This window comes from Ochotona princeps, chromosome 1, assembly GCF_030435755.1.
Source record: "Ochotona princeps isolate mOchPri1 chromosome 1, mOchPri1.hap1, whole genome shotgun sequence".
Classification (NCBI taxonomy): Eukaryota; Metazoa; Chordata; class Mammalia; order Lagomorpha; family Ochotonidae; genus Ochotona; species Ochotona princeps.
In genome coordinates, this window is record NC_080832.1 from 60,099,813 (window position 1) to 60,112,091 (window position 12,279).

Below are 12,279 nucleotides of genomic sequence, written 5' to 3' on the forward strand. Positions count from 1 at the left end.
GCTTAATCTCCAAATAACCACAGCTGTTGGGGCTGAACAAAGCTGAAGCCAGGAGCTGGGAACTTCAACTGAGTCTCCATGTAGCTGGCAGGGACTCAGGTACTTGACTTGTCACCCACTGCCTCCGAGTTACATTAGCAAGGGGCAACATCAGAAGTGGAGCAGCTGGACTCATGATTTGAACTGGCACTCTGTATGGGGTGCTAGTGTCACAAACAGCATCTAAATGTAGGCTCCTTTGGAAGGCCTTCTCAAACTTTTTTCTCAAGAAGGGAAATGGTATATACTCATAATGAGTCTCATTTTACTGTAAGTTTTACGTTGCAAAATGCCCAACATGAACAGAAATAGAAAACTAAGGTGAACCTATAAGTACCTAAGAGTCCATTATAACATTTTAGTTCAAGTTGTGGCAAATATTATTTCATGTCTGCCTCTCCCTAGGGCTCTCCCCTGAAAAATGCCTGATTTTTCCCCTCTTAGATTGACTAATCCTAGCCCAAATTAGCAAACTGAGGTAGAAAAGTGAATTTCGCAGTATCAGCAGTGCCAGGTTTAAATTTATAGTTTCTATTTGACCTGCTACTTTTTTTTTGGATTGAAAGCTTCATGATTTTTATGCAGGGATCAAAGCCAGTAACACACAATTTTTATTATTTTTTTGTGGTCAGTTCTTCAGAGTGAGCACATTTTTTATTGTGTCAAGAAAGCAGTGAAAGAAGAGAATCTTCTCAATGCTTAACCTATCCAGGAATCATGTTTAGAACAGCAGTGCTTACTTGAAATACTAAGTGTTCATGACAAATCTGATTTTCTTTAAATGCTTTTTATCAAAAGGCATTTATACACATATTGTCTAATCTGGTAAAATAAGCAGTTTAAGAAATGAAAAAATGTGGGATGTGTTCAATTGTTATTCTCTCATAGATGTTGAACTTTGCTGTATAAAAATGGCTTTATACTGGATATATTAATTAAAATGTAAAAAATGTTTTTTTTTTTTTTTTACATTTTATTATTATTACTATCATTTTATGATACAGTTCCATAGGCTCCCGGTATTTCCCTTATCCCAGCCCCAATTCCCTCCCCTCCGCCTAGTTCCTCTATATCATTACTAAAGTATAGTTCTTCATACACAGCCATATGTCCATCATTGTGGGCATGGACAATGGCAGAGAGTCCAGCATCCTATTGTCAAGATACAGTGAACAGTTTCATTGTGAGTCCATCTTTGGAAGTAGAAATGCATACTACATTGTATCTTCATATCTGGATATGTTAGTCTCCCTTTCACAGCTACTGTACATTCCCTCAAATGAAAAGTCATAATATAAAATCAACCATAGAAAGAAAAATAGAAATTTACAATGCCGTGAAGTTAAATAACATGTTACTAGAAATGACAATCTCCATTACGCAGCTACTATACATGGTCTTAAATGAAGAGCCACAAAACAAAATTAAAAACAGGAATAAAAAAGAAATTAACACCATGAAGTTAAATAACATACTACTAAATGACTAACATGTAGCTGAAGAAATGAAACTCAAGAACCTTCTTGAAGAAAATGATGCTACTGTATCACCTATGAGTCATTGAATGATTTAATCAGAAGAAAGTGTTTTGAAGAGATGAAACTGACAGAAAACATCAAATCCCATGCGATATAGCTTCCACTGATTTTTGTTGATGAAGTGAGTCTCTTGTTTTTTAATGCAGTCTACTAATCTATGAGATTTGATTAAGCTTAAGCCATTTACATTCAGGGTTAACGTGTATGGGTAGTAATTTGGTCCTGTCATTTTAGGAATGGGTTGTTCATTGGTTTAGTCTTCTGTTGTCATTTTACTGGGATGTTCTTCCCATTTGCCTTTGGTTTTGGTAGGTGCTGTTCCTCTTCTGTGTCAAGAGAACATCTTGAAGTATCATTTGTAGGGCAGGTTTGAAAGAGGCAAATTCTTTTAACTTTTCTTTACTGTGTAAGAATTTTATTTCCTTTTCAAAGACAAAAGAAAGCTTTGCTGGATATCTTATCCTGGGCCGACAATTTTTTTCTTTTAGAATCTGGAATATATCACTCCATTCTCTTCTGGCCTGTAGAGTTTCCTGGGAGAGATCTCCTGTGAGTTTAATTGGCATTCCTTTATATGTCAATTGATTTTTTTCACATGCACATTTCAGGATCTTTTCCTTATGTTCAATTGAAGAGAGCTTGATGATCATGTGTGTTGGGTTAAGATCTCTTTTGATCAAGCCTGTTGGAAGTTCTGTGCCTCTCCTGGATCTTGTTTCTCAATTCTTTCTCCAGATTAGGGAAATTTTCCTTTATTATTTCATTAAATATATTTGTAAAAGCAGTTTCTCTTTCTGCACATGCTGGGACTCCCGTAACTCTTATATTAGACCTGTTAATAGTGTCTTTGTATTCTTGAATACTTATTTTGGCCTGATCCAGCTCTTCTTCCAGCTTTTTGTTTGCTTCCCCCTGATGACAGGAAATATCTGCCAATTCTGAGATTCTTTGTTCTGCTGGCTTCATTCTACTTTGGAGACTCTTCGTTGTACTTTTAATTTGCTCTACTGTACTCTTAATTTCTGATATATCAGCCTTGATTTGCTTTGTTGCTTCCTTAAATTCTTTGAACTCTTGTATGTGCTTCTCAATTTTTGATCAGAATCTTTAAAATGAGTTTTCTGAATTCTGTGTCCCCCGTATTCTTGATGTCTTCCTCAGTTAACTCTGAGGTTGTCATAGGGTTTTGCTCCTTTGCAGGGGAGTTTTTGGTAATATTCATTGTGCCTTTGTCTCTTGCCTTTGTCTCTTCTTTTGCTCTTGGTCATTGTACTTCTGGTTAGCAGAATCTTCTCCTTGGGGTAGGTTTCTAAGCTCTGTCAAGCACAGGTCTACAATGCGATTTTGCTTATTACAGTTGGCACACAACTCTTTGCTTGCAGCCACTTGTGCCACAAGCTCCAGTGAGTTCCAGGTCTGGGTTCTTACGTCAGATTTCCACCAAGACCTCCTTAGCCCCAACTCCTGGCTCAGCAATCTCCTCCTGTGATACCATGCTGAGGCTGCACTGTTGTCTCTGCAAACTTTCTCTCACTTTCGGTTGGAGCAGGTCCTAGGATTAGAGAGACACTAGGTGTCATAAATAGTTAGGTTGTTGGTGGCACTTATCTTGCCAGAACCTGTTGGACGTTAGGTCTGGGTGCCACACGGACTTATTTTGACCTGTACAATGCCATAGTCGGTATTATTTTCTTGCGGGACCAGTGCAATTCACTGAACTCAGTGAGTTCTCATGAGCTCAGCACATACGCAGTTCACTCTTGTCCCCTGCAGTCCTAAAGCTATTGCCACAGTGTACAAAATGACACCTGACATGCCCCTACTAGAGTTCTTGATCTGCTAACTGTCAGATCTGAGGGCTACCCAGACCTGTCTTGCGTGGAACCTGTGGAGTGCCACATTGCTGCAGTTCATTGACTCAGAAATGAGTTCACTCCCAGCTCAGTGTATGCTCAATCCTTTTCTTTGCCTTTGCCTCCTTATGCAAAATGGCGCCCAATTCAGCTTTAGGGGGCTGACTGGGTTGTGAAATCCACGCTGCTCTCGCACTGTCCAGCTGGGATCTGCTGCTCTGTCTCTGCTCCTGGTTAGTTCTTTGGGTTTACCTTCCAAGCTGCTGGTGGAGTTCAGATTGCCATTAGCTGAATGCTGCTGGATTTATCAGTCACTGCACCACCACACCGTTGTGTCCACTGCTTTTCTGTGTCTGTCAGTTTCCAGGTACCCCTGTGCTGTTGTTCTGTCCTTTGCTATTTCCTGGAATATGTCCTCTCTGCTTCATCCTGATCAAATGTTTTTCTGTCCATTTAAACATGTCATTACCCTATTCCGCCATCTTGATTCTCCTGCAAAAAATGTTTTCTTAACTAACTTAAAACAATTAAGAATCTGTGAAGTCACATTTGAGTAAGTTCTTTCTGAAACCATCAATTTGGATATGAATTAGTAAAACATATATGTACATATGTATTTGAGGGTAGTGTGAAGTTGTATTATATTTTTCAAAATATATGTGATCGCTGATGGATCTGAGAAAAACTGAAAGCATTACTTCTATACATTATGCTGTCTTTCAGGTGAAGAGAGCCAAACTTCATGAACAAGTTTTAGATTGTGGCATGACATGGAAGAAGATAATAGAATTTTTGAATGAAAGACTGGAGAAGAGTAAAATGCAAAGTATAAATGAAGACTTAAAAGATATATTACATGCTGCAAAACAAATAGGTATAGTTGATTTTCTTTTTAAGAACTAGTACAATTCAAAAATAAATTCTTTAAACTATGTACTATATAGTGAAAAAAATTTCCAGGCAACTATTCAAAGAGTTTAGGATACAGTAGAGTAGTTGGGGAGAGGGCAGAAGTAGATTAACAAATATAATTCAATCAAACATGATTTATAGGGTTTTAGGGTTTGAAAACCACTACATTGACTGAATTAAGTATAAGATAAATTAAAATAATGTATCTGCTAATGAAACTTAAAAGATGTGTACCTCAGTCTCCTTATGAATCTAATACAAGAATCTATCTAATACAAAGAGAGTGGCACTACTTAAGATGCACTTACACTGTTCCATTTCCTTAAACTGTTAGTCTCATCAGTTGATTATATTTGAACAGCATTTTCATTGAAATAGTAATCAGGTATTATTAACACCACGTGCTTTCCCATAGTCAAATCCTGTGAATTTGGAATGGAGATCTTCCATCCACTAGTTTACTCCCCAAATGTCCTGTCCTGTTTCAGGCTACAGCCAGTAACCTAGACTCCACCTGGGTCTGTCATGGATGTTGCAGGGAACCCAGATACCTGAGCCATCATGTTCTGCTTCTTAGGATGTATATTAACTGGAAGTTGAATTGGAAAAATATAAGCCATAACTTGAACCAGAAACTGATACAGTGTGTGGGTATCCCAATCAATGGCTTAACCACTGTACAAAATTCCTACCCCATGGTTTATCTTTTAGCACAAATAGTTTTGTTTTAATTCAATTAAACAGGTAAGACAAGAGAATAAAAAATAATTCAGTTTCATTTGAATATAACGAAGTATTTGGCACTTGTTTAAGACCATGTATATGGTAGTATCATATAAGTAGTGTACTGTTTCTCCCTATAATTCTCTAGAGATCTCTTGCTCATGTGTTAAAATAACTGTTCTTGCTGTTCAGCTTGCAAAGTGCTTTTGATGTCTGACTAAATGGCTTAGAGTTTTCTCTTAGGTTCTGTTATTCCTTTCTGATCTCAGTAGACTTGCTCTATTAACTTATCACATGTTACACAAGTGTTAGGATCTTTTTCCCAGTGTTTTATAATTGTTTGCTTTTTTCTCACTGATAGACTGTGAATGCCTTGATGATGCAGAGTACCGCATCTTTGTATTCTTGTGTCTTGCAAATACTATAATGGCTCTTCAGTAAACCAATGAAGTATTGAGAAGTCATTGAAATGTCTGCTATGAACTTTACTACTTACAGTCCTGATGATGTCTTACAAGTGGCAGCTTTTCCCTTTTACGTAAATTTTTACTAATTTATTCCCATGACCACTGTTTACACCTGACATATTCTTTTATGTTTTTACAATTTGATTTTCCCTGCAGGAATATTTTAATCATAAAGTAGGGCAGGTTTTGAAGGAATAAACATGGATGGACTAATTTGTGTTCTATATAACAGTAAAGCTTTGTTGAGACACTTTATGTGCTTAAAACCATTTTAAAAAATAAAATGGCTAAGATTTGCAGTGGTAGTCAGAATGTTTTAAATCATGATTTTAAGAGGCCAATAAGATTTTCACAGAGTAGATAGATGGTATGATCAGGGTCAAGCATTCTGGGTGCATGAGTGAAAGAGCCCTATAATTCCCTAATCAGCTCTATAATAGATATTCTTCGCCAGGACAAGAACAGAATTTTGAATGATCTCCTGATGTTACTCTAGTCTGGATCAAGAATCATCCAAGATTTAGCTAGTTTCTGATAGTGTTCAATTTATTTTGCAACATAAAGGCCTTTTCTAATTTGTAACCCCTGATTTAGTTGGGTTCTGTTATCTTTAGCATCTTACCTTTAGTAACTTTGTTTCTAAGAATTGTATGAATCGAAAGGTAGGATTGAACATAATTGACTTACTGTGTTTTAGGCGGGTCCATTTTTTTTGAGTTATTAGTTTAATCTGAATTCAATATTTTAAAAATGAGGAATCAGCAACCAGAGATAAAGTACTTCACAAAGCAATGACTAGAAAAAGAAACACAAAAAATATAAGAACCTTGCAATTCTCCCTATAAAAGTAAGGGTACACATTTAGAATTACCTGTTTTTCATGGGATATGGCATGAAGTTTTTCAGGAACATTTGTGAAAAACAACTGTCTTCAAAATTGCAGATTCCAAAAGGGTTCAAAGAGATGTACTTCTTATATAATGTCAGACAAGGTATTTTTGGAACAATGCTGTGCTAAAACTATTTGGAAAAACTATGAAATAGAAAACTTTTGCATCAGAGACCATACCATGGAGGGATACACAGCTAAGATGGGGAATCTGAAACAAAACCCAAAGATGTGATTCCTAAATATGGAATACCTCTTAGAGCTGTGTACCAGAATGAGAAACAGGATGCAACAGAGGATGGGAAGTGAGCAGAGCTTCTGACACATTCAAAGATGACAATAAAAATGCATAAAATGGACATTAGAGAAATCTCAATATTTGACTGCTAGAGAAAGTGAACTGTAATTAACAAACTATTTATTTATTTATTTATTTATTTATTTTTGTTTTTAGTTTTAAAGTAAGATTTATTAGAAAAGCTGAGAAAGGAGACTCTCGTCCTAGTGACGGGAGGGGGCTCTGAGATAGAAAAGACCCTAGCCCCCTGCCCTAGTGGCAGGAGGAAAAGTAAGAAAAACTCTAGTCCTCTGCCTTAGTGGCAGGAGGAAAAGTAAAAAGAGAGACCCCTACCCCCTGCCATAGTGGCAGGAGGAAAAGTAAAAAGAGACCCATATTAATGGTGGGGAAAGCATCTTTTAAAGGTTCCCCTCAAAGATGTTTCTCCATAAACAAAGAAAATTCCTGGATTCCATGGTACCTGGCCTTGGGACAAAAGGTCAGAAAGGTGTCACTGGCCAACTTCCTTGGTTCCTTTCTAATGATAAAGAGGCCAGTCTGAAGCCCTCCCCCTTGGCAATGACTGGAGACAGAAATGGGCTGAGGCTTCAGGTGGGGAATAGATACGTTAATTTCACCCTTGTCTCTTGGGGAAGCATTCCTGATAAGTTAAGATATGCACTTGTCTTGGGAGAGACATGCTTTGGTGAATCCAAGACATGGTGGGGAAAATACCCCTTTATATTTGAGAAAAAAATGACTTGGGGACCCAGAAAATCCTAACTGCCTACTACCCAGTCTAACTCCTCTCACATTCCTCCCCCCCTGAAGAAGTAACCCTAACTGTTGTTAGGGGAAGTGGGACGGTGACCGCTCTGGCTGCTTCCTGCTGACAGGGGCGGGCGTAGTTCACAGGGCAGCAGTTGGGTATTCCTCTGGGGGTCGGTCTAAGGGTCCCCAGTAGAAAACAGAAGTCATCAAGCGCCTGGCAGGAGTCATCAGAGGTGCTTAGTGGAAGTCATCAGAGGTGCCTGGCATTGTTTGGGCTCTGAGTGGTCCTTCTTGTTGAAGTCTAGATGACAAAATAAAGACAAATATAATCTTTCCCAACCTAGAGTGTAGTGGGATCAGTTGCAAACACCAGTTTGAATACTTGAGTTTTAGAACTTAGATATGAGAAACGTTTTGTTAAACATTGGACTTGAGCAGTTTAGTTTAAGGTTATGGACTAGATTTATCAATTTGAATTCTTTTTTAAGCTCAAGTTTTGAAGCAATTAGACTCAATGAACATAATAGAACACACGAAACTTTCTGAGCTGCGTGAAATTGTTATCTAGGTCCATTAGAAGGCACAGGGACAATGAAAGGATTAACACGTGGCATTACGACATGAATCCATACAGAGCATGTAAACGTTAAGTCTTCATGGAGTTACAATTTCATCTAGCATATGATTCTGAATTAAGATTTAAACTTACTTGACTTTTGAAAATACTACAGTTGCTTTGTATACAAATGGTGGATTTTTAAAAAATATAACAATTGTACTTTACCAGTTGCTGAAAACCCTAAGAGTGTCAGGAGACATTGAGCCTAGAACATAAAGCACAATACTGAAAACATTTCATTACAAGACTTATCTGGATCATAGCATAGATGGCAAGAGATTTAACTGGTTTTAAGTTACAATAACCCAGCAGTTTATGGAATTCTAGTAAGAATTCACAAAACTTCACACATTAGAGCAAATGCAAGCAATGAACTAGTCCTATAGTTGTTACAAGCCATGTTGACGGTTGGAGAACAGAAGAGTCTTAAATAGATGGACAGAGAAATCTCCAATAATTTAGTAAATGAGGAAGACATGAACCCTGCCTCAGAAGAGTGAGGGTGTCCTACCCAGTGTAGTCTAGCAAAAACTGAAGAGGGAGATGGCAAACATGCCCTGTCGGGAGCCTGGTCAGTGCTACAGACTGAGCAGTTACAGGATAACTAACTTTTCACTAGAAAAGCTTCTTTTCTGAGCTTCTGGATTAGTCTGTCACCTAAGCTAATTTGGGACTCCTGAGAGACCCTAATGGTCACCCTAAGAGAGGGAAGAAGCCCAAGCTAGCTAGGACAGAGAAGGCAGTGTCCAGATGGAAGCTTACAGTTTTCTCTTCCAGTGTGAGAACCACCCGTGGCTCTTGGGTGCTATTCCAAGATGTCACTGAAGTCCGTGGATGGCCATGAGCCTGTGCAGGTTCCTGGGCTTTCTGTCCCATGTGGGAGATCCAATGGGAAATGACTGACCTGAAGTACTTGGCCTTCAAGGACAGCCAGATCTCCAATGACCTCCTTGGTAGTTGAGACATGGCCCTGGGCGTCCATTCTGATGATCTTTGGTGAAGTGTCCAGTTGCTTCTGCAATGAAGAGCACTTGGGAGGCCTCCGGGGGTCTCACTGGAACCAGGAACACACACCTCTCTTATCCTGCTTTGCAATGGGATCCCCTCCAGGTCTCCAAGATAAAAGAGCATGGTGACCCCTTTAAGAGGAAATCAGGGTACTTTCAGGTCCCATTTGTACTTTTCTAAAGCTCTGTCCTAACGTCCAGGGCAGTTAAGAATCTGTTATCTATGTCACCTATGCTTTTCTACATAGGGTCTAGTGGAATATGCTCAGTCATTCCTCAAGCATTTTAACAAACTGGGGGATTTCTCTGCAGCTCTCAATCTCAGCAATTTATTTAAATCAAAAGATCTAGCTTGGAAATTCTCATTTATGAACACTTCCCTGTATAAGTCAATTGAAATAGACTACATAGCTTGCCACATAAACATGTACATGCACGCCAGATAACATCTTATAAAACCAAATAGCTTTTGTAACAGCCTTTCGAAAAACTCTCTTAAGTGTTTTAAAGTTACCATTTAGAATTACATCTTGCTCTTAGTAACACTAGTTAAAGATGCTTTTAGTTGGAACCTATAGCTTACTGTTTAGCCAGCTCTATCTGCAGTGGATGCAATAGTATCTGTTGGAACTAGAAGATGAAACATCCATTGTCAGAATTATAAAATAACAAATATAAACATCTATTTACACGGCACACTGTAGAACCACCTGTAGGACTTTACACACACTTGTACTGTTTAGGCCTCTAGGCCTTGTTCACCAGGATAACAGCTGTAAACAGTAATGCAATAAGATTATTAGACTTTAGTGATGTTTTCACTTTTGTACCAATAGCAGTCTGTTATGTTAATATTTCATTATTGTACTGGAGCTAGCTAGCAGATTTAGTCGCCATTAAGATGAAAATAAGTTAAAAAAAACATTGCTTTGACAAAGAATCAAATTTCAATTCCATTGTACGAGATGAACATTTAGAAAATGTTGTACACAATATGTTGAATCATACCATACATCCTTTAAGAACTTTCTGTCTACCTGTAAGACAAAATCTCACAAATGATGCTTTTTGCAAATTAGAACATGAATAATCGACAATGCAAGAACACAAATAATCTCACAACTTGGTACAGCTTCACAGTTAAGACAAGCTGACCAATAAACATAACCACCAGTATATGCATTAGCAGCTTTTGAAACTTTAGCAAGCACTGCTCTAGGTGTAAACATTGTAGGCCAGATCTGATCAGAGCTAGCATGGCACTATAAACCAGTAGATAGTTAAAACTTCAAGACCAAAAAGCAACAAAAGCAGCAGAAAACATTAGAAAAGCTGAGAAAGGAGACTCTCGTCCTAGTGACGGGAGGGGGCTCTGAGATAGAAAAGACCCTAGCCCCCTGCCCTAGTGGCAGGAGGAAAAGTAAGAAAAACTCTAGTCCTCTGCCATAGTGGCAGGAGGAAAAGTAAAAAGAGAGACCCCTACCCCCTGCCATAGTGGCAGGAGGAAAAGTAAAAAGAGACCCAATTAACAAACTTTAAAACCAACCTGTATATCTTTATTGGCATTAATGGGGAATGTCAAGTCATTAAAAAAAGTTTGAGGATACAATGTATACTAAAAAAGGAAAACATTTATAATTAAGTTTAATGGAAGATCCCTGACTAACTCCTGAAGTAGAAAAAGTATGGACATTATCTAGACTATCAGAGAGTTTCAAATATGAGCTGAACTCATTTGCTAATATTAAATCTTAGGTATGATCATGGAATCTTGGCTGTGTAAAAGAATACCCTGCATCTCTGTGTCCCATTTCTAGGATTTATGGTGACTTGAAAACTGCACTATGCTGTACAATAATCCAGTGAAAAACAGACAAGGTTAATGTGGGATCAACAGGGAGTATGAATTCACAGGAATATATAAGATGTTAATTATTAGACTAACAACTAGGGCTAAAGTCTAAAAAAGAAACGGTTAAAGTCCGAAGAAATAGAACTGTCTTAGTTACATCCCTATCTGCAGAAAGTGATCATAGGAAAGGTCAGTATAAAAATAAATTTTTTAAAGATTTATTTATTTTTGTTGGAAAGTCAGATTTCAGAGAAGAGAGACAGAGAAAAAGATCTTCCATCCATTGGTTCACTCCCCAGGTGGCCACAATCGTCAGAGCTGAACCAGTCCCAAGCCAGGAGTCGGGAGTCTTCCAGATTTCCCATATGGGTGCAGGGTCCCAAGACTTTATGTCATGCTCAACTGCTTTCCCAGGTCACGGGCAGGGGGCTGAATGGGAAGCAGAGCAGATGGGTCATGACTGGTACCCATATGAGATCCCGGCAGATGCAAGGCCAGGATTAAGTCACTGAACCATTGCACTGGGTCCATTAATTTTATTTCGGATGAGTAGTAACAAGTGGGAAATTTCAATTTATTTTTATATAAATATTTATGAAGTATACTCAAAATATTTTTAAAGCAGTTTTATAAATTTTATTTTTGCATTTTAAAACATATCAAATCAGATTTCTGAGTGAATTTAGCAGAAGACAAGTCTTTTTCATGTAAAACTAGAATATTATTGAATAAGTGGAATGATATACCAATTTCGGGAAAATTTGTTGTATTAAGCATACTATTTTTTTATCCAACAACAGTGCTGTTCCGATTGAAATTTCAGTAGATGCGTCATTGAGTGTAGTATATGTTTCTGTGAGTAGAAATAACATGATAATTTGAAAGTTAGGTAAAAAGTGAACATCGCAGAGCAGCCAAGCCTATCTTTTTTTTTTTTAAAGATTGATTTATTTTCATTACGAAGTCAGATATACATAGAGGAGAAGAGACAGAGAGGAAGATCTTCCATCGGATGATTCACTCCCCAAGTGACCACAAGGACCGGTGCTGTGCCGATCCGAAGCCAGGAGCTCTTCCAGATCTCCCACATGGGTGCAGGGTCCCAAGGCTTTGGGCCATCTTTGACTGCTTTCCCAGACCACAAGCAGAGAACTGGATGGGAAGTGGAGCTGCCAGGATTAGAACCGTCGCCCATATTGGATTCTGGCACGTTCAGGGCGAGGACTTTAGCTGCTAGGCCACCACGCTGGGCCTGCCAAGTCAATCTTGAAGGGTAAAATACAGACTGTACTGGATACTAAAATTTTAAAAGATAAATCTAATTTAAGTAAT

General features: G+C 38.2%; 1 protein-coding gene across 1 annotated transcript in view; it reads left to right on the top strand.

The window, feature by feature from the left end:
* ASCC3 (activating signal cointegrator 1 complex subunit 3) overlaps positions 1-12,279 on the top strand; it is a 312,984-nt gene that overhangs the window by 15,398 nt on the left and 285,307 nt on the right. The window contains exon 3 of the mRNA XM_058660479.1: positions 4,154-4,304. Coding sequence (XP_058516462.1) covers positions 4,154-4,304 — 151 coding nt within the window. The remainder of the gene's footprint in view (positions 1-4,153; positions 4,305-12,279) is intronic.